The sequence below is a fragment of the Nicotiana tabacum genome, chromosome 17, assembly GCF_000715075.1.
Source record: "Nicotiana tabacum cultivar K326 chromosome 17, ASM71507v2, whole genome shotgun sequence".
In the NCBI taxonomy this organism is placed as follows: Eukaryota; Viridiplantae; Streptophyta; class Magnoliopsida; order Solanales; family Solanaceae; genus Nicotiana; species Nicotiana tabacum.
The window spans coordinates 4,019,137-4,042,411 of NC_134096.1; the positions used below are offsets into that span (position 1 = coordinate 4,019,137).

The 23,275-nt window shown below is 34.2% G+C and overlaps 2 protein-coding genes and 1 long non-coding RNA gene across 4 annotated transcripts; all 3 read left to right on the forward strand.

Moving 5' to 3' along the window:
• Positions 1 to 5,966: 5,966 nt before the first annotated feature.
• On the forward strand, positions 5,967 to 7,676 carry LOC107803731 (uncharacterized). The gene is made up of 2 exons (XR_012700932.1): positions 5,967 to 6,330; positions 7,164 to 7,676. It is a non-coding gene; the product is annotated as an uncharacterized LOC107803731 (long non-coding RNA).
• Positions 7,677 to 13,890: 6,214 nt separating this feature from the next.
• Positions 13,891 to 15,511, forward strand: LOC107803732 (putative galacturonosyltransferase-like 4). The gene is made up of 2 exons (XM_016627494.2): positions 13,891 to 14,212; positions 14,607 to 15,511. Exons 1-2 carry the CDS (start codon positions 13,966 to 13,968, stop codon positions 15,422 to 15,424), a joined length of 1,065 nt encoding a protein of 354 aa, XP_016482980.2. The 5' UTR covers positions 13,891 to 13,965; the 3' UTR covers positions 15,425 to 15,511.
• A 2,323-nt stretch (positions 15,512 to 17,834) lies between these two features.
• Positions 17,835 to 22,562, forward strand: LOC107803733 (putative E3 ubiquitin-protein ligase RF298). Of its 2 annotated transcripts, none has more exons than XM_016627496.2 (4): positions 17,835 to 18,053; positions 18,358 to 18,401; positions 19,234 to 21,223; positions 21,762 to 22,562. In XM_016627496.2, exons 3-4 carry the CDS (start codon positions 19,283 to 19,285, stop codon positions 22,257 to 22,259), a joined length of 2,439 nt encoding a protein of 812 aa, XP_016482982.2. In that variant the 5' UTR covers positions 17,835 to 18,053; positions 18,358 to 18,401; positions 19,234 to 19,282; the 3' UTR covers positions 22,260 to 22,562. The 2 variants fall into 2 exon arrangements, with proteins under 2 accessions (XP_016482982.2, XP_016482984.2); XM_016627498.2 differs by having other exon boundaries at positions 18,043 to 18,279.
• Positions 22,563 to 23,275: the final 713 nt, after the last annotated feature.

Consider the following 23,275-nt stretch of genomic DNA (forward strand, 5'->3'; position numbering starts at 1 on the left):
TTACGTAGCTTAACCCAGGTAGAACCTTTTCGTCTAGGGGGATCTAGCTCATAGTTCCGGGTAGAAGTACTCTTTGCTCAGTATGTTTTACGTAGCTTAACCCAGGTAGAACCTTTTTGCCTAGGGGGATCCAGCTCATAGTTCTGGGTAGAAGTACTCTTCGCTCAGGATGTTTTGCGTAGCTTAACCCAGGTAGAACCTTTTCGCCTAGGAGGATCCAGCTCATAGTTCCGGGTAGAAGTACTCTTCGCTCAGGTTATTTTACGTAGCTTAACCCAGGTAGAACCTTTTCGCCTAGGGGGGATCTAGCTCCTACTTCCGGGTAGAATTACTTTTCGCCCAGGCTTACTTTTTGTAGCTTAACCTAGGTAGAACCTTTTCGCCTAGGGGGATCCAGCTCATAGTTACAGGTAGAAGTACTCTTCGCTCAGGATGTTTTACGTAGCTTAACCTAGGTAGAACCTTTTTGCCCAGGGGGATCCAGCTCATAGTTCCGGGTAGAAGTACTCTTCGCTCAGGATGTTCTAAGTTAGCTTAACCCAGGTAGAGCCTCTCACTTTGTGGGATCCAACTCATATTTTCGGGTAGAAAGACTTTTCGCTCATGCTCGCTTTTCGCAGTTTAACCTAGGTAGAACCTTTTCGCCCAAGGGATTCATTTTCAATTTAGTTATACAAGGCACCAAACCCTGGTTACATTTCTTTTCCGTAATACTGGGTGTCATCCCCTTGTTACATTTCCTTTCAGTAATACAGGATGTCATCTCATGATTACATTCTTTTTCAGTAATACAGTTTACCAACCCCTGATTACATTTTTTTTCCGTAATACAGGGCACTAACCCCTGGTTACATTTCCTTACCAGTATTAGGGTACTTCAATCCCTAGTCTCTTTTCCAACATAGTGTCTCCACTCCCTAGTTGATTTTATTTTAAACGTAAGGTCTCCACTCCCTAGTCGCATTTACAACATATGGTCTCCACTCCCTAGTTGATTGTTATTTTAGACATAAGGTCTCCACTCATTAGTCTCTTTTCCAGCATATGGTCTCCACTCTCTAGCTGATGTTATTTTAGACATAGGATCTCCATTCCCTTGTTGATTTTATTTTAGACATAGAGTCTCCACTCCCTAGTTGATTTTATTTTTAGACATAAGGTCTCCACTAACTAATCTCCTTTCCAACATAGGGTCTCCACTCCCTAGTTGATTTTATTTTCAGACATATGGTCTCCACTCCCTAGTCTCTTTTACCACATAGGGTCTCCACACCCTAGTTGATTTTATTTTAGACATAGGGTCTCCACTCCCTAGTCTTCTTTTCCAACATAGGGTCTCCACTCCCTAGTTGATTTTATTTTAGACATAGAGTCTCCAATCCCTAGTCTTCTTTTCCTACATAGGGTCTCCACTCCCTAGTTGATTTTATTTTAGACATAGCGTCTCCACTACATAATATTCTTTTCCAACATAGGGTCTCCACTCCCTAGTTGATTTTATTTTAGACATATGGTATCCACTCCCTAGTCTCCTTTCCAACATAGGGTATCCACTCCCTAGTTGATTTGATCTTAAATGCAGGGTACACCACTCCCCGATATCTTTGCCAATATAGGGTATCCCATTCCCTGACCATATTTTCCCAACATAAGGTACACCAATCCTTAGTTGAGATATTGTTTTGACAATAAAGGAACACCATCCAAAAAAAAGAACCATTATGATTTTTTCGGGGTACACCATTCCCGTCCTTTTATTGCTTTCAATTAAGTAGTTTAGAATTTTGTTACAATAACTCACAAAATTTTCCTAGTGCAAACTGGGGCAGAAAAATTTCATTTGTTTGTTTGTTTTGGTGTCTGAGTAGGTTTTACCTCGAGGCACAAGGTTCGAGATGACCAAAAGAAGAAGTCTCAATTTAGAATAAAAGAAAAGAAAAAATAGGTGAATCCAAAATGCAAAAGCAGTTGAAAAGATGTGGAATGCTCAAGACATGACTGAAGCCATGAGCATAGGAGTCCCGTTTTGATTAGAAGAAACTATAGAACAATGAACTAGCACCTACAACTAGCGAGCATCAAGGTTTATATCAGAGTCTGCATGAAGAACCAGTCAAGACTCAAGATCAAGTTTCAGCAGACTCATAGATAGGAATCTTGTAACTCATAGGTGATAAACTTGTTTAGTTTCTTTTTTATTTTGATATAATAGCAAGACTGCAGACCAGATCATCGACGGAACCTCACTTGACTCCTCAACTCATCATTCCACTATTCTCCTTGAACTACACGTGATCTGATTCCCCTATAACCCGAGATATGTAGGCTGTCCAAAACTAGGACTCAGTTGCACCCTATCTTTTATATCTTTTCCTTTTGAATAACGGTTTGGTAAAAAATTAGTCACATGGTTCACCTACTCTTTGCCTGAAAACTTTTCATGTTTCCAAGCAAAGATGGGCAGTTGTGAGCACCTAATTTTTGACTATATTTGAATTTTTATCATCTTCTACTATGTAAATATTTTTAGAAATTTAATATATATATATATTTTTATCTTTGTTATTTTTTATATTGGGTAACAATTAAAAATATTTTAAAAGGTCAATTATTACTATTAGTACTATTTTTATTTTTATCTTTATTTTAAAAATAAAATAAATTAAAAAACCGAAAACAATTAAAGATTGTTTTCCAAAATTTCGGATGGTAATAAAAAAATAGGTAACGTAGAAGTATGGAATTAAAAAATAAAAGTAAAAGTAAAAGTAGGTAAAAATTATTTAATAAAAAAGTAAAAGAAAGTGGAAAATTTAAAAAATAAAAGTAAAAGAATGTGGAATTTTTTTTTAAAAAAAAAGTAAAAGAAAGTTGAAATTAAAAAAATAAAAGCAAATGTAGGTGAATTTGTTTTAAAACAAAGTAAAAGAAAAGTAAAATAAGTGAAAAATAAAAAAAAGTAAAGTAAAAAAGATGGAAATTAATATAATAAAAGTAAAAAAGGTGGAAATTAAAAAATAAAAGTAAAGGAAAGTGGGGAATTTTTTATTTTTTTTTAAAATAAGAAAAATGGGAAGTGAAATCTTTTTTATTAAAAAAATAATTTTAAAAAAAATCTGAAAAAATTCCGAAATTGTTTCTATAAATATAAGAGAAAATGTGAGGAGGAGGAGAAAAAATAAGAGGGAGGAGAGAATTGAGAGAATTATTTTTTCTTCTTTTATGCTAAGAGAATTTCTACTCGTGTCATTCTTTCTTCGTCTTTCTTTCGAATAATCCAGCAATTCATCACCCAAAACCCAACAAAAATACCTTAAAACATCCCATTTTTACATGCTAAACAATGGAGTCAATAGTTGAGGTCGAGGATTCCGTTGGAGTTCCGTTCACTAGCTTTGATGTTCTTCTTCACTTATGCTTGTTCGGCGTTCGTCTGAGTTATTGTACCTGTTCTTGAAAACTCATTTAATTGAAAATTTTGCATTAAAGGTTTATTCTTTCCTATGTTCTTTTTATCTTATTTTATGTGATTTTTTTATTTGCCTTTACACTTTATAAATAATAATATAAATTAGTCCTTAAATGCTATATGCTTAATCATGTTTCTAGAATAATGATATTCAAACTTGCTTTAAAGTTGGGAAGATTTGGACCCTAATAAGTTTGGGCTTCAATTGTTGGGCGGTAAGGTATTGGTATATGATAGTTTATTTATTCAAATATCTAAAATGATACACTTCTTCCACAAGTAATTACATAATTCATGACCTTACAATAATTTTAAAGTTTACGAAGAATAATGAACACCGTTAGAGTGCTTTGGGCGCACTTTTAATTAGTTTATTGCGATTATGTATACGTTCGCGTTGCATAATTATGATTTCAAAAATTTAAACTGAAGTATGTGTTCGTGCAACTTTGGCCAAAATAATCTTAATATAATAAAATGCTACTAATTGTGTATACGAACGCGTGACATGATTTTGGCACAATAAATAAAGTGGATTTACACACATGTGATCTGTTTTAAAGATAAATCCATAACGCCATAATTAAAAGCGGAAAAAGGTCCAATACACGTAGGTTCTAAAATACGTAGTTGAACAAATAATATAAGCTAAATATAGTCAATAAAACGATTGTGCTAGAACCACGAGACTCGGGGAATGCCTTACACCTTCTCCCCGATCAACAAAATTTCTTACCCGGACTTTGTTTTCGCAGACCGATAAAAATAGAGTCAAACCTTCCTTTGACCAGGGATTCAAATAAAAGGTAACTTGGAACACCGAAAAATCAATTCCAAGTGACGACTCTGTAAATAAAATAATCCCTTCTCAAATTCATCGCTTTAATTGAAAAAACTCTTTTAACCCGCAATAATCAACAAACATATCTTTTTGGGGTAAAAGGAGGTGTGACAATGTTCATTACTCAAAAATCACTTTTCTTTCTTTTATTACGCAAAAATCATTCAACTTTGTTCATTACCCAAAAGTCACTTTTCTTTCTTTTGTTACACAAAAATTATTTTACTAGGCTCTAGTTATCACAATAATCACTTTGACCATATTTTACAAATCTTTCGCCTGAAAAGTCTATTATGCCCTTGACATTATAAATCCCCCCATTTATGTAATACCTTCTATATTATATGTTATATAATACTCTTACTCAAATATTTTACTTATAATTAATATAAATTAATACTATTTTATTTATTATTTTTATAATATATTCGTACATTTAATTTTTCTTAATATTAATTTTCAAGATATATATGTAGCATTATTAAATTTTTCAGTAACATTACCATGAACAAATCTCAAGTCCACGTTCTTAATCATGCTTAATAAAATATGTTTAATAAAAATTAAAAAAATCAAAGCTTATTGATTTATCAGCCAAGCCATATTCATTAATTTAATAAATAAAATACCCACATTTAGCAAAATGACACATTAGATTAATACTTTCAAATAAATAATATTAACATATAAAGCTTTAAAAAGCTTAATATTAAACACAAATATCTTTGAAACTTCTTTTAAATTTTTATTGACTATACAAATATATTTTTTTATCATTTTTATATTTAAAATATGTTCATGTTTGAATATAATTAAATAAATTGAGATATGGATATATTATAAAAATAATAAATAAAATAATTTAAAGTATTTTTAATTATAAGTAAAATACTTATGGTAAAAATATATTATATAGTATATAATATAGAAGGTATTACATAAATGAGAGGATTTATAATGTCAAGAACATAATAGACATTCAAAGTAAAGTATTATAAAATCTGGCAAATGTGATTTTTGTAATAAATATAGCAAAGTAAAATAATTTTTGTGCAACAAAAGAAAGAAATAGAATAATTTTAAGAGAAAAGTTACTTTAAATCTTGACTTGGCGTTTTGTCCGAGACGCAACACCAACAGTGAGATTCTTGACACAGCTTGAGACACCTCCCTTGAACCTGATTCCTCTGCTTTTATGCTGATAATGTTTAGTTATGAGAGCAATAGTTTCCACTTTCCCAGGCCAATCAATTTTCCCTATATCCATATTCCATAATAGATGCATATAATGTCTTTTCCTTAAAAGGGAAAACATGAGAAAGTCACGAATATGATCCCTTCATGGGCCACTATAGCCAGAATCATGTTCTTAGTCTTGGAGAACAAACATATACTTTTCACATTTAGAAGGAATTTAACACCTTGATAACACAACCGCGGAGCTAGGATTTGAAACTTACGAGTTATGGATTATAGGACAAGGCCTCAAGTTATATTTAGATTTTGTTTAACATAAATATATGGTTTCGATCAAAGTTATAGAATTCTGGTGGACCTGATTTGCTTGTGTTTACGGACATGTTATCGAATACTTGTGAGCACACACTTTCAAAATCTTTCGAAAGAACTTCTCATATAATTAATGGAAAGGAGAGAGTAATTATTTCTTAATGGCATATCCCATGAGGAATATCCAGAGGCTAATCTTTTCACAAGAACATGAGTATCACATGATTCATTAATGTACAAGGAACTGTATTAATCTTCTCTTATTAATATGTTCTCTTCACAACAATCTCTCAACTCACAAATTACTCTTCCCCATTTCTGAGAGCTAACTTCAAAATTCAAATGGCAAAGAACCAGACCACCACCAAAGACTGTCAGTATAAAAAGATTTTCAAGGTGGAGAATGCTAAAAAACAGAGCCCAAAGTCTGAAATAGAAGGGAAATCAAATATGGTACTTATAGACTACAATCATACTCCAGGAAAAGTTCAGCATAAGCAGGAACCTAAAGGTGATGCTGAGAGTTAAAATTTTGTTCATGCATTTTAATATTATTTAGTTCATGAATTAGAGTATTAGGTTTATTAGCTTAGAGATGGTAAGTGAAGGGAACCTTGGCGAAAAGCCAAAAGGTAACTCGTCTGAGGACGTTACGAATTTAAACCATAAAAATAGTTTTCTTGTCGAAAGCGAGGTAAAATTGCATATAATAGACCCAATATGTGGTCCGGCCATTTTCTGGATTTTGTGAATAGCGAAATCATAGTGCACCACGTTGCCCTTTTTATTGGTTAGAAGATGCATGCATTAGGGTGTGTTTGGTATGAATGAAAATATTTTTCTTGGAAAATAAGTGATTTTCTTACTTTATTTCGATGTTTGTTTAGATAGCAGAAAATATTTTTTAAAAATATATAATTTAGGCACACTATATGAGACGAAATGAGTAAGGGCAGGGGAGGGTGGTAGGGCGAGGTCTAGGGGCTGGAGTGTCGATGGCGATGTTGGGGGGTGAGTGAGGGAGGGGGCGGGCACGAGTGTAGGGGTGGGGTGGAAAGTGGGGTTGGGTACGTAGAGGGGTAGGAGTGGGGGCGGGGGTGAGGAACCTCCTTTTGGAAAATGAATATGCATATACCATGTAGGCTAAATATATGAGTTTGAGTATTTCCACCACTTCTATTCTAAAATAAGTTTGAGCATTTGAGTACAAGTACTTGAATATACTCAAATACTCTTGGAGTGTAGTATTTCCTTGGCCCCGCGTAAACACGGTATACTTTGTGCATCTGATTAATTTTTCTTCGTTCAAATGGTGACTTGCTAGCTCTTCAAATTTTCTAACAGGTAACAAGTCTAATGGTAGCAGGAATGACAAGTACTTTTCTGGTTATATTGATCGAGTGAAGAACAAGATGAGAACAACAACAACGAGTGTTGGTAGTGACACTGAAATAAGAAGGGCTGCAACCAGAAGAGACAGTTTTAATGATAGGATTTCTCATTATATAAATCGTGCCAAGCTCAAGATTAGAACTACAACAATGGTTGGACGTGGTGACCAAGGCGTAGCAAAAAAGCAAATTTAATTGTAATTTCTATTTTATTAGTATCTTATCGTACTGTTATGTTGGATACAATGTTTAGTATAATTTACTACTAAAAAAATAGGAATTAAAGATGGATAAATTATAACTAAACAGAAAAATTCGTCGCTAATCTTATTTAGCGACGAATTATTAAGATATTTTATTAGCTACGAGTAATTTAGCGATAGATTAGACGAAGTTCATAGCTAACTCCAGTTTTTAATAGTGATTGTTACTTACAAATTTATTATATTAAATTAATTATTAAATATATTATATTATTACGTAACAATCTTTTCACATATTATTGCATAGCAACCGAAGAAATCGTTAGGATGTTTATTTCCCATTTTGCTATTATTTAATTATTTTTTAATCTCGTTTTACCTTTTACGCTATTTCGCTATTTCTCTTGTTAATTTCACACTTTACTATAATTATTTTTTAATCTCATTATAGGTACTCATTCTCGTCAATTGTCAGAAATCCTCTTTTTGTTTTGATTTTGAAATGTTAATTTATTCTATATCACATTTTAATAGTCTTTCCTCATCACTACTACTCCTCATCACTATATTTTGTAAGTATTCATAAATCCAATAACTAACCATAATTAAGAATAATTTAATAAATTTATCACTTACATTAATTATATATATACTACAGTAAAATCAAGCCAAACAAGAAACATTATTAAAGGACAACAAACATTGCACGAGTTTATTTAAGAATAGTTCAGACAATACATTATAATGCAATATAATATAATATAATATAATATAATACAAGATGATATCTTATGAAACAATAAAAAATAACAATTTAATTTATGCTATTTGTTGAGTGCCCCATATATGATATCCGTTCGATACCATATTGCATGTATTGAATCTTAAAAAGCAAACTAAAAATATATCTTTTTAACTTTATGCATTCATTATCTGAAAAGTAAGCTATTTTAAAGTTGGTTAATGTTCGATGATAAGAAAAGATGAAGTTCTACATTTTCTAACGAAGAATATTATAAGAGAAAGTCTCAAAAACATGAGACTTTTGTGGTCTATTACGAATGTTATGTTAGTTATGTACTATTTTTATAAGAATTGATAGAAAAAATTGTTGGATTTTTATCTAATTAGATAAGAGGTGTGAATGGGAAATGGAGGGAAACTAAAAGTTTGAAGTTGTTTCCTTGACTAATGCACTTTGTCCCTCATCGGAAAAAGGAAAGAAATTTTTTGTGCTATATAGAGAAGCATATATTCTAGCTCTTAAAGAGTTAAGAAAAAGTGGTGCCTCGCGTCGTCGTCGGCGGCTTCGAGCGGCTTCGGCTTTGGTCAATTGATTTGATTGGTAATTTTTTGGACCAACTTTATTTTCCTTTTTTCGTTATATAATTTATTTTCTAATATTTTTTCGCGGAATTTTAATTTAAAATCCGCGGTTCCCAACGGTCGTTTTGAGTTTAAAATTCGCGACCAGACTTATGCCGAAATGGTACCTCGTATGAATAGGTACCTTCGCACCTATCCAACAGTCAGATGATTAAATTCCTTAAAGAAACACAATTTTCTGTTGGGCTCGAAACTTGTTATATATTCTGTTTCTATTATGTTTCTGCTTCTGTTTGTTTTATTTTTTGCAGAAATTATTTACAAACACATGTTTATAACAAGCTTAAGGAATTTAATTATTTTTATTCTGTGTTTATCTTACTTTCTTCTTTGGGAGAGGAAAATCCTAGCGATTTTCTACTCCCGTTTTGGAGATTAAAATCTTCGAATTTTCTACTCTAGTTTGAGATTAAAGTCTTTCTGACTTTTAACTCAATTCGAGATTAAAATCTTTGTGATTTTCTACTCGGCTGTTTGTATTCGGTTTGAAGATATAAAAACTTCACCGACTTATTAATTCTGGTCGAGTCAATTTCTTTTACAGAAAAATGACAACAAGTACGGAACAATATAATGGTTCCGTTGGGACTACTACTGCTGTAATGGCTACTGCTAATCGAATCTGATAATGCTGAATTCTTTGAGAATATTTATTTATCCATATAAAAATAAATGTGAGTCGTCTAGTGAAAAATTTAAGCGACCTCGAGAAGAAGCAAATGATAGTACGTTTAGTGAGGAAAATTCAAGACATAGTAGACGTCAAAGGACAACTACTTTCTTTGGACCATAATTTCTGACATTTTTGTTGGAAAATGAGCCTCAAATGTTTAAAGAAGCAATGTCTTCCTCGGAAGCACAATATTGGAAAGAGGCAGTCAATATTGAGATAGAATCCATATTAAGTAATCATACCTAGGAATTGGTTGACCTTTCTCCAGGAAATAAACCTTTGGGCTCTAAGTGGATTTTCAAAAGGAAATGAAAGATGATGGTATTATTGACAAATATAAAGCAAGATTAGTTGTCAAATGATTTAGACAACGAGAAGGTCTTGATTACTTTGATACATACTCACCGGTAACGAGGATTACATTTATTCGTGTGTTAATAACATTAGATGTATGGTCTTGAAATCCATCAGATGGATGTGAAGACAACCTTCCTAAATGGAGATTTGGAGGAAGACATTTATATGGAACAACCTCAAGGGTTCATAGTTCCAGAAAAAGAAAAAAAGGTGTGCCGACTTGTTAAGTCACTATACGGATTGAAACAAGTACCCAAACAATGGCATGCAAAATTTGACCAAATAATGTTTGACAAATGGATTTAAGATTAATGAGTGTGATAAATATGTTTACATTAAAAACACTCCAAATCATATAGTCATTGTATGTTTATATGTTGATGATACGTTAATAACGAGCAAAGATATTGCGGATATAAATGCTACTAAGCGTATGCTTGCTAGCAAGTTTGATATGAAAGACTTAGGAGTTGCTGATTTAATTCTAGGAATTATAATCCATTGGACTCCTCAAGGGCTGACATTGTCTCAATCTCATTACGTTAAAATGGTACTTGAAAAATTCAAGTATTTAGATTTCAAAGTCGCAAACACCCCGATTGATATAAATGTGTCTCTTACAAAGAATCTAGGTCAAAGCTAATCTCAATTGGATTATGCTCAAGTGTTGGGAAGTTTAATATATATCATGAATTGTACATGACCTAATATAGCCTGTGCATTAAGTATACCGAGTCGTTACACAATTAATCCCGACCAAACTCATTGGACGGCAAAGAAATTAGTTTTGAGGTATCTAAAACATACCCAAGATTATGCTCTGCACTACAATAAGTATCCTGCGGTAATTGAAGGATATAGTGATGCAAATTGGATCACAGGGTCATCCGAAATAAAGTCCACAAGTGGATACGTATTTACTAGTGTTGGAGGAGCAGTGTCTTGGAAATTAACTAAACAGACATGCATCGCTCGCTCTACAATAGAGCCCGAGTTTATAGCTTTAGATAAGGCTGGAGAAGAAGTTGAATGGCTTCAATTTATTTTGGAAGATATTCCATTTTGGCTCAAACTAGTGGCTCTTATATGCATACATTGCGATAGTCAAGCGACAATAGGAAGGGCTGGAAGCATTATGTATAACGGAAAATCTCGTCACATAAGACGAAGATATAATACCGTTAGACAACTACTCTCTAGTGGAATTATCACAATTGACTACGTAAAGTCAAAAGATAATGTGTCAGATCCACTTACAAAAGGTCTAAATAGAGAGGTAGTTGATAAATCATCTAAGGAAATGGGACTATGGCCAAGGACAAGTCACTACGGTGGTAACTCTACCTAGAAGATTGAAGATCCCAAGATCTAGGTTTAAGGAGATCAAACTAAGTCATTAGTGACGGTTCAACATTGTCAAATAAAGTTTTGGTCTATTCTCGTGATGAGACAATGTGCAGTACCAAGTATAAAGCGTTAAGGCTTTTTAATAGTTTCTAAGTTTGATACGGAGTATATCAAATAATGTATCTATGGGATAACACGTTTAGGAATTACCTATATAAGTGTGAAGTGTAAGTCACTTCAAGGAGAATTCTGTATAGCTAATTCTCTACGCACTTATGAATCAGGCGGTGTTCATGGCTAAAATGAACACAACAATGAGAACCAAAGGTGGTTAAATGGTTGATTGTGTGACTTATAGCTGTCTAGGTATACACCAAAGTTTGACGATTCGAAGATATCAAATCTACCGATTGATCGAGTATATCCGACATAAGTTCACTATGGAAAGTTCAAAGGAAAACATACTTATCCAGATGCGATAAATCCTTGCTTGTAAATCGCACAATTTTTTATGCATGCATATTTTTATATAGTCATTCCCCATTCATGCGGGGGATTATTTTGGATTTTATATAATTAGATAAGAGATGTGAATGAGAAATGGAGAGAAAAGATTTGGAGGGAAACGAAAAGTTTGAAGTTGTTTCCTTGACTAATGCACTTTGTCCCTCATTGAAAAAAGGAAAGAAAATCTTTGTTCTTATATAGAGAAGCACATCTTCTAGCTCTTAAAGAGTTAAGAATAAGTGGTGCCTTGCACCGTCGTCGTCGCTCACTCGGCTTCGGCTTCGAATTTGGTCAATTGATATGATTGATTGATAATTTTTTTGACCAAATTTATTTCCCGTTTCTATTATATAATTTAATTTCTAATATTTTTTCGTGAAATTTTAATTTAAAATTTGTGGTTCCCAACGATCGTTTTGAGTTTAAAATTCGCGACCACACTTCTGCCGAAATGGTATCTCATATGAACAGCCCATGCTGTTTGGCTATAAATTAAGAGGTTTTGCCTTATTTTTCTGCACCGAAATCTGCATACTCTCCCCCCTCTCTTCTGTATTTATGCATTATTTTCCAACAAGCAAAACGTAAGTATCAGTGTAGTTTACTGTCGTTTGTTGAGTTCGACGAAATTCTGTAATTTTCATTGCCGGTATTACAGAATAGTTTTTCCGTTCTATCATTGGAGGAATTAATCCAACAACATTGGGCAACTGTGAGAGAATTAAATTTCTTAAGGAAGCACAATTTTCTGTTGGGCTCAAAACTTTATTTATTCTGTTTCTGCTTCTGTTTGTTTTTATTTTTTGCATAAATTATTTACGAACACAGGTTTACAACAAAAATAACATAAGAAATCGATAAATAAAATACAAAGTTCATTTTTTTTTCTGTGCTTAGTATAATTTTTCAACAAAAGGGAAATTGTGCTTGGTACGAGGGAGAACATTTTAAAAAAATTTCCTATCCGATTGGTCAGTATGTTTTGAAAAATATTTTCTATAGGAAAACAAGTCCCTAAAAATTTAGGAAAATGAAATCCCTGGTGGGGTAGGGAAAATAAGTTCCACGTATGGCCATTTTATACTAATTGTCTCCTCCCAACCCCCAACATCTCACCTCTCGCCCCCTCCACCCCGCCCCCTCATGCTCGTGCTCAGACCCCTACCCTACGTACCCACCTCCTCGCCACCCATCCCTGCCACCCCCACACCCACCATAACCCACCACCACCCTTACCCCTACTCACCACCACTCCGCATAATATTTGTCTAGACTATACATAAATGCTCTTAGGACCCATCACCCCCACTCCATCCCCCGAAAAAGCCGTTTTGTGGTGTTTTGTTATAACCATTTTTCTTGGAAAATCACTTATGGATAAAAGTAATTATTTTCTTACGATTATGTTAACTCTTAATTTTATATCGTTTGCTCTAACCAACATTTAAATATTATTATTAATTATTAATAATAAATAATATAAATTCTATTTGATTTGTTAATAAAATTATTAATCTTATTTTTCAAAATTATTTTTCACTCACCAACCGATCATCAAAATACATTTTCTAAAACAAATCATGAAAACATTTAAGATAAAAAAAAATATATTTATGAAAAATAACTTCCGTCATACAGTTATGCCATAAGCCGAATTAATAGCCAATTGACTTTGGATTAATTATGATAACATCCATTCAAGAAAGATATCCTAAACCCCTCCAGCCAAGCAATGATCAAAATAGAAAGCCAAATTCTCTGGTATTTTGTTTGTCTCATAATATCTAGGCCCATATTTCCTTTTCAGAATATGTGCTTTCTTAATATAAATTATGCAAGATTCACAATTTGACTTCAAGATATATTTTTAGTTCTTTCTACTAATAGAATTGTTTTTAGATAAGACAAATGGATGGATGCTATAATTGTGGAAAAGAAAGAAAAGGAGAAGCTGAGGTAATTCATTTATCTAAGCCCCTCAAAAATATCATTGACTCTAGTTAATCCATGAAAGTGAGTTACTAATTGCCTTGTGATAAAGCACACAAGAAATTCGAACAACTGCCTCAAATACATTATTTGGAAGCACTAAAAGGATAATATAAGAGTCAAAGGTTCCTAACCAAATAGAATTCTCTCCCTCACAATCCTACCAACTTTTATCCTTTATTCTTTATCAATCAATCATTTATAACCTCTCCTAAACCTTCTCTTAACCTAGCCTCCAATGGCTGCTTCAACTTCCTTTTCCCTAATGCACTATTCTATATGCAAACTGCAGGATGGCCTTTTGGAGTTTTTTTCCTTCATTTCATCTCCTTAGCCTCCTGTTTCTCTCCCTAATTAGCAACCAAATCTCCTTGATCACCACCGCTACAACCACCACCAGCGTTCGTATTGGCGTCATTTTGAAACCAACTGGTCTACATGTTCCCGTATTTAGGGAGGCGCCGGCTTTTCGCAATGGGAGAGATTGCGGTGCTGATCGTATTCATGTCGCCATGACCCTTGATGCTAATTACTTGAGAGGTATTGTGAAAATGTATATCTAAAAACTTAAGTTGTCAGATAATTTTTTTTCTAGTGAAAATTTTATGTATTGATGTTGTAAATAACTATGTCACTTATAATGCATGTAAAATTTTATGATAAATATTAACTAGCAACTTTAAAAAAATTGTACTAACTAATTAACATGCTACTATAAGTCAAACTACCTGATGGTGTAAAATGATATTTACACTCATGTGTCAAATACATGCAAAAAAAGCTTTTCTTTTTTACATGGCAATAAGATATTTGAACTCATGATCCTCTTGCGTGTACTCAGATATACTATATATGTCGAAATATATATATAATCATATCTTTTAAAAACTTAAATTGTTAATAGGTTATTAATTACTTAACTGATTCCCTGCAGGTACTATGGCTGCTGTGTTATCTATCTTACAACACTCAACATGTCCAGAAGATGTCATGTTTCACTTCCTATGTGTAAGACATGAACCTGTGGTATTTTCTAGCATTAAGTCCACTTTCCCCTACCTCAATTTCAAGCTCTACAAATTTGATGCCCACAGGGTCCGTGGCCTAATTTCAAAGTCCATTCGTCAAGCCTTAGACCAACCATTAAATTATGCGAGAATTTATCTGGCTGATCTAATTCCCATGGACGTGAAACGTGTAATTTATCTTGATTCTGACATAGTCATTGTAGATGGCATTGCAAAATTATGGCAAGTTGATCTTGGTGACAAGGTACTAGCAGCACCTGAATATTGTCAAGCAAATTTCACAACTTATTTTACTGAAACATTTTGGAACGACCCAAAATTATCGCAAACGTTTGAAGGACGAAAACCTTGCTATTTCAATACAGGAGTAATGGTTATGGATGTGGAAAAATGGAGACAAGGAAATTATACACAACAAGTTGAGACTTGGATGGTTGTTCAAAAGCAAAAAAGAATATATCACTTAGGTTCTTTGCCACCATTTTTACTTACACTAGCAGGAAATATTATGCCAGTTGATCATAGATGGAACCAACATGGATTGGGTGGTGATAATATTGAAGGTAAATGTAGGAGTTTACATCCTGGGCCAATTAGCCTACTACATTGGAGTGGTAAAGGTAAACCATGGTTGAGATTGGATTCAAGAAAACCATGTACTGTTGATCATCTATGGGCTCCTTATGATCTTTATCGTTCCTCGAGGCATTCGTTCGAGGAGTAATGTATCCAAACCAAACAGATAGATGTGGATTCAGAATTTTAACTTGATGGGTTCAATCGTTAGATCTTACTGTTGAACTATTAATGTACTTTTAAAGTTATTGAGTTCAAAGTTTAATATTTATTGAAATTAAATACAAGCTCAGTGTCAAAAATCTTGGGTTAGCTGAACCTATACCTTCTTAGCTAGATTTCCAATGAAAAAAGAGGCGTATCTAGCTCGGGCTTTGTGGGTTCAACTGAACTTACTGCTTTCAATACAAATTATATATATATAAATGAAAAAGAAATTAAAATTTATACATATAACAAAATCACACTTATTTTAAGTCCACTAACTTTAGATTCTGAATTCGCCTCTGAAACATAGGTGCATAGTGAAATGCCTATAAGGTTTGGGGTTTAGAAGGGAAGCAAGAAAACCAGAAGATGCATATTAAAATAATAAAGTAAAGAAATTATATTATCTCAATTTGTTTTTTTAAAAAAAGGAAAATTTGTCGACTACTATATAATTTTTGTTTGTTTTGCCTCTTGAAGTTGTATAATAGAGGTATAAAGGAAGTTTTAAAAAAAATAAATAAATAGATCTCATATTCTTTGTTGTATGTGTGTATGCAAGAAAGATGGCTAGGTATGGAGGATCCATCTCCTTTTATGACCATAAGAGTATTTATACCATGTCTTTTATTTTTTTAATTTGATTATTTCAATTGCATAATTGAGTTCTTAAGATTATTATTTTTCGTTAATTAATTATATTCTTTTGGATGTACATTATTGTTCTTGTGGATATTCAAAAAAGAGTGAATCGTAAATTATATCTTATAGCATAACACTCCATCACTAGTACAAAATTAATGTCTCCATCCAGCTTTCTTAAGCTAGTAGTTTTGTTATTTAAGAGGAAACTAGTTTTTGAACACAATGTGATGCGTATCTAGCTCATGCTAATGAAAATAATTTTTTCCTAAAAAAGCATACTGTTATATGTGTTTGGGTTATAAAATAAAAAAAGCTAAATTTCTGAAGATGATAAATGCTTATCGTGTTTAGTTAACTCAATAAAGAAAGAATAATCGCAAAGGAAACTTCATACAATTGAAGAGACAAAAAGTAATTAATTAGCTCAAATTTGGCTGGGAAGAAAAAATATTATAACCAGATACTAGATATGTTATGTATATAAAAAAATATCATATATGCCCTTTAGCACACAAAACCCCGCAATTAAACTGTATATAAGATGAAACTACTAACATTTAGGCAACAATTTAAATCTTCTATGCATTTTGTTTACTTGTTTAACCATGCAGTACATATTTCTCATATAAAATTTTTGGCATTTATATTTAATTAATTACGTTAGATTGATTTACATTAAACTTAAGTATAAATATGTTACAGTGCGGTACTTTTGACTAACTTATGTATATATAGATAGATTTGTGTTTGCGTTGATTCTTACTTTATAATGAAGTTCCTATATTAACAAGTATATGCATTGAAAAACTTGAGATGCATAACAATTTTTATTTATTAATAATATTTTGTTTCAAATAATTTATTGTGGCCAAGAGGTTATCATTAGTATAGCAACTTCAAACGTGTGACCCAAAAAATCGTAATTAGATAAGTCTTTTTTTTTTTTTGGTAAGAGGGGAAACCCGCAGCCGCTACAACATTCAGGTGAACACTAGGTAATACATGCTCAACCCAAAAGGCATTGAGGGGTAATCGATCTCAGATCATCATGACCGCCTTCCAAACCAACTGGGCAATCCCGAAGGGTGATCCGACCCTTTGTTGTAACAGTAATTTTGTAGTTTTGACAATTTAATTTTCGTGGCTAAATTTTTTTATGAAATTATAAATAACCATGAAATTTTAATTTTTATGGCTATATTAGGTACTAACCACAAACTTTATACCAAATTTATTCAATTCTGTTCTTCAAAATTTATTCATTTTGTTCTCGATTCACGAAACATTAATGTTGAAATTCTTGATAAACTAAATTAACACTTGGTTATAGTGCTTTTATCTACCTTTATGCATATGTCATAGTTAAAAAAGAGAGGAAAATATTGACTTGTAATATTCCAAACTATAGACACGATTTCAGTTTTTACTATTTCCAAACCTCTTTTTCTCCTTCCAACTTTTTTTTCTTGAATTTTATTTAATTATTCAATATTCAAGACTTACTCATCGAGTAGCTACACCGAATGGGCACACTATGGGATTCCTTATGTTTTTCCTTTTTTGTTTAATTATTAGTATTCGAAATTTACTAACTCTTTCTAAAAGTTTTTTCATTTCTAATTAAGAAAAAAATATCAATCATAGCATCACACCCTCCAAACAAGCTGTTATGTAACACAAAACAGTAAGAGAAAAAAAGAAACTCCGTAAACCAATGGCAAGATTCAAAGACCTAACCCGGGTTAAAGCAATATCATCAACAGTGATCAAAGACAAAAAAGACAAAGGGTTAAGTTAACCCCCAGTCCCACACGACTCCAAAGCCGCACTGTTTGAGAGCACAGCAAAAACACACACACACACACACACCAGTGTGGACTCTATAGCCTACCAAGAGCCAAAGAAAAAAAAAACAGAATTCTTTGGTGAGTAACCCTTTTAATTCAAGTTTTTTTTTGTTATAGTATTTCAAGAGAACCCCAAAAATGGTGACCCTTTTGATTAAAGATTGAATTTTTGCTATATTTAGTTTTATTATTACATGGGTTTATGAAAAAATAAGTTCATTTCGATGTTATTGGGTTCTGAGTAAGATTTTGAGCTGAGGGTTTCTTCGGTTTTATGTTTGATTTGCTTGTTGGTTGAAAACGGGTAAATTATTTGCTTTATTTGCAAATGTTGAGTTATGTGTATTTTCCCTTTTGATATTTTTGAGTTTTCTTTTTGCAGAAAAAATGATTCTTTTGCAGCTTCACCTATACTGTGTCGCAGAGGTATGCTTGTTTCATTTATATCTGTTTTTTTCTCCTTGTTATTGTTATTTTTTCCTTATTCAGATAACCTAATGAGAATGTCTAAAATAGATAACCCTTAAAATGTCTTACTAAAAGACTGCATATTGAGTATTGAAATAGAGAAGAATGGATATAAAGGATTCATATACATTCCCGACTATTTTTGGAAGGATGTGTAGTTGTATTTAGATAATCTAGTAGTTCTATAAATAGAGTAGTCAAAAGCAAAAAGCCAAAAAAAGCGCCAAAGTTTGTCAGAGCTTTAAGCGCAACGTTCAATTAAAGCCTGGGCTTTAACGAAGAAAACAACAACAACAACAACAAGCCCAGTGTAATCTCACAAGTAGGGTCTGGGGAGGGAAATATGTTCGTAGACCTTATTCCTACCTTGAAATAACGAAGAAAAAAAATAAAAATGTAATGCAAAAAATATGTAACTATAAACACAAACAATAATTATGTGGGTAAAAGAGAAATACTACAATTAAGCTATGTATATGCTGTCGTGCTCCTAAAGACAGAACCCATCAGTGATGGTGCACACCCCTTAGCACGTTCAAGCCTACACTAAAGCACCAATTAAGCAAAGGCAAAATGGGCAACTTGGGCTTCACCGAGCTTCAAAGCTTGAGCGCGCTTTAACAGCCTTTAACAATGGTTCTATTGTTCAGTCAATGAGAAATCTATCAGTTGCTTTTTCTCCTTTTGTCACTATTTGATAGTTTTTAAGTCTTTTGCTGCTATGTACTCCTTTTATTTTTTATTTCCGCTACCTAGCACATTATTACTAAATGGCCTTCCACTGCAACAGTGGGACTACTGATAAAGATTTGAGTAATAGGATTACAACGGAACGTCTAATGATCGTTGAAAAGAAAATGAACATGGTGAATCATAACAGCGGTGAATGTGCTGATGAGAAGTCATTGGCAATATCAGCGCAGGAAAAAGGAAGTAGGAACAAGAGGAAATTCTTATCCGAGTCTCCTCTAGATATTCCTGTTGATGCACCTGCCCTGTCCCTTACTGAATTTCCAAGATATGAATTATTAGAGGAAAAACATCAAAGCACACCTAACGGGGTCGGTTCACTCGAGGGTAGGTGTCATCAGTCCAATGAGAAACAAGGAGTGGAAACCTTACAACACGCCGACTGGGACGATACAATAGCATGTCAGCTAATGGAACTTTTATTTCATAACTTGTCCGCAACTTTCCAAAGCGCAATCAAAAGGATTGTTGAATGCGGATATAGTGAGGAAATAGCTGAATGGGTCATTTTAAGGAGTGGCCTTTATCACGGTAGCAAGGATGCTGTCTCAACTATTGTTGACGGTGCCTTGGCTCTACTAAGTAGGGAAAAAGAATTGGATTCCTCTACACCTCTCATATTTGAGGATTTAAATAGCCTGGTTGAGTACACTATGTTGGAGATGATATGCGTGCTGAGGGAGGTTAAGCCAGCTTTTACCGTCGCAGAAGCAATGTGGTGCCTTTTAATATGTGATCTGAACCTGTTACATGCATGCGCCATAGAAGGAGATCTTCTGGGCGAGCTATGCGGTTTAGAAAGTCCACGAGAAAGCTCATCTGGTTCAAAACTTGCTCAAACAAAGGAGGCTTCTGAAGTGATTCAATCGAACATGGATAATAAACTACAATCGTCAAAACCTTCAATGCCGATTGCTCAAAGTTTGCATTCTGAAGTTCCATGTGCCGATGTAATCGCTCAATTGCAGGAGTCCATATACTCGCATCTTCATGAAGTGGGAATTACAGGGAACGAGAGTTCCTCAGGGCTTATCAGGGAGAATATATTGTCTTTGTCGAAAGCAGCAATTTTAGAAGACAAATCTGGAACTGCGAAAAGGGGGTCGTCTAAGAAGGATATTCTTAGGCAAAAGTCATTTCATTTCGAGAAAAGCTACAAAGGTCGTATGGGTAAGGGTTCCTTTAAAGCGAAACTCACCACCTGGGGCAGTATGGTTTTGGACAAGGCGCTCAACTCTGAATCTGGTTCTTCTGGTTTTGTAATGAAGAGTACTTACTCTAAGGTAACGGCTTCACTTAAAACCAATGGTCCTTTAGCAGAAGGAAGCTCTCATAGTTCAAGCACCTCCCCGTCCATCGCACCTTCAAGTGAAACTTCTAGTGTGCAACCGACTCAAGATACTATTTGTTCATTGCCTGCTGTTAACACAAATACCCCTGCTGTTGTAGACTATTACGCTGGTATTCCGTACGATGAGTCTTTGGGCAAACATGTCCCACAAAATGAGAAAGATGAAACTATATTGTTGCTAATTTCCCGTATACAGACGCTGCAGAAAGAGCTCCAAGGGTGGACTGATTGGGCCAATGAGAAGGTTATGCAGGCCGCTCGGAGGCTTGGAAAGGACAAGGGGGAGCTTAAAATGCTGAGGCAAGAGAAAGAAGAGGCTGAGAAGTCTCAGAAGGAGAAGCTAATGGTGGAGGAAAACACCACGAAGAGGCTTTCTGAAATGGAGTATGCATTGTCAAATGCCAGTGGCCAGATTAAGATGGCTAACTCTTCTCTTCGCAGACTTGAGGTGGAGAATGCTGTGCTAAAGAAGGAGATGGAGGCTGCGAAGCTGGCTGCCGTGGCATCTGCTACAAACTTCCACCAAGCTGTTGCAAGGGAGCAAGAGATATTGAAGAAGTGTCAAGCATGGGAGACAGAGAAGGGCTCATTGCAGGACGACTTCTCTACCCTGAAGCAAAAAGCAGCTCATTTGGAGCAGGAACTTGAGAGAGCCAAAAAGCGCCAGAACCAGTTTAAGGTATGCTTTTGTAGGAATAAAATTTCTTTGCCTTCTTGATTGAGGTCTTAACTGTTTACCAGTATTGTTAGTCTATATGTCATACCTTCTATATAAAGCTAGTAGGGTTTTTAGGCCGTGAATGTACTTCCTGTTGGTACACTATTGATTCTGATTTACTTATAACTTCCAGTAATAGTGGCTCCCTACGTTGCTCGGGCTCTCTGAAAATGTCGTCGGGTGCGTGTCGGATCCTCCAAAAGTAGTGCTTTTTTGGAGGATCCAACATGGGTGCGGCAGCATTTTGGAGAGCCCGCGCAACATAGGCGGCTCCAACACATATTCAATAAGTCTTGCTTTTGATAATTTAGTTGCATTTTGATGGTCTTTCTAGTATAAGCTTAGTATATTAGAAGAGCCTGGTACAATTTTATTTGAAATGATTTAAATCGAATTCAAGCGATTTACCTTTGTGTGTTGCACACTTATAAGTTGTACGAGAAAAACACAAAGTGCTGTACATTTTCTAGTTTCATGCTAAGATGCCAAAGAATTGCAGGCTCTGTCGGAGCAGGAGGAGAGGGAGAAACAAAGGGTTCTTCAGCAGGCTGATTCCGTTAAGGCTGAAAGGGCGCAACGGGGAGTTGAGAGTAAAATGGAGGAGGATAATATGAGAGAAATGGCAGAGAGCAACATGCAAAAGTGTAAAGAAGATATCCGAAAGCTTGAGAGTGAAATTGCTCGATTGAGATTGCAGTCTGAAGGTTCAAAAATAGAGGCACTTAGAAGAGGCATCGACACGAGGCTGCAGTCTCCTAAAATCACAAAGAACTCTGCACTCTTTGACGACAATTTTGGCTCTAGAAGTGTGGAAATGGAAAGGGAATGTGTTATGTGTTTGACCGAGGAAATGTCGGTGGTTTTCCTCCCGTGTGCCCATCAGGTTCTTTGTGGACAATGCAACGTGCTTCACGAAAAGCAAGGAATGAACGACTGTCCTTCTTGTAGGACGCCAATTAAGAAGCGGATTAATGTTCGATTTGCTCAATTCTTTTAGCAGTTAGCACATTCAAGATGGTGGCAGAATCATCTTAAGAATGATGCCCTGATCCACTGTCAAAGAACAGACAAGGCATTTTATCATTTCTCTTTCTTTGGCTTTACTTTCATACCTTAGCTAAATTAGTTGATACAAAACTGCAGAAAAGGTACAGATAAGTAGAAACTAATGTTAAATTAGTTTAGAATAAGAGGGACTGCCTAATGAGCCTTGTAAATTTTTAGTGAAGGTTTCATATTATGTGTTAGATCTTCTTGTTTATTTCCCATCATTAAGTACTAATAGTACTTGACAGGAAAACTTGGTTTTTTTAAATTGCTGAGTTAATCCTGATCATCTTTTGTATAGTGGGTTTTTCTTGCTTGTTGCTTTCAGCTTACAAAAGCAACCACCCAGTGTAATCCCACAAGTGGAGTTTAGGGAGGGTAGTATGTATGCAGCCTTGCTTCTACCTTGCGAAGGTAGAGAAACTGTTTTCGATAGACCCCGGTTTCATATTGATAAATATGTTGTTCGATTCGGAAGAAACTTAAGATTATAATCTTGATAAAGTTGTTTTTGCAAACATGCAATAACAACTACTATTACTACGCTCTAGTCCCAAATAAGTTAGGGTCGTCTATATGAATCGAACTTTATTACTACTCTACAGTCCTAAATAAGTTAGGGTCGGCTATATGAATCGAACTCTTTTTAACAATTTTTTTCCTAAAAGAATAAAATAAATTGTTATTAAAATGGTATATATTACATCTGGAAAAGGGTGACGGAGACTAGGATTTTCATAAAAATCAATTTTGCTAGTAAATCGGTAAATCCGATCTTCTACGCGAATTAGACAAATTTAGTCGTGTGTAAATTGAGGTTATTTTGATTAAGATATAATTTAAAAAATATAAAGAACAGAAATCATCTTCAGCTTTCCCTACCCCTTATCACGCAATGCCTAGGTTGATGCTTTTTCGAGAAAAAATCGTTTGCACCCGATGTTTGCACCAAAATACATGTGTATG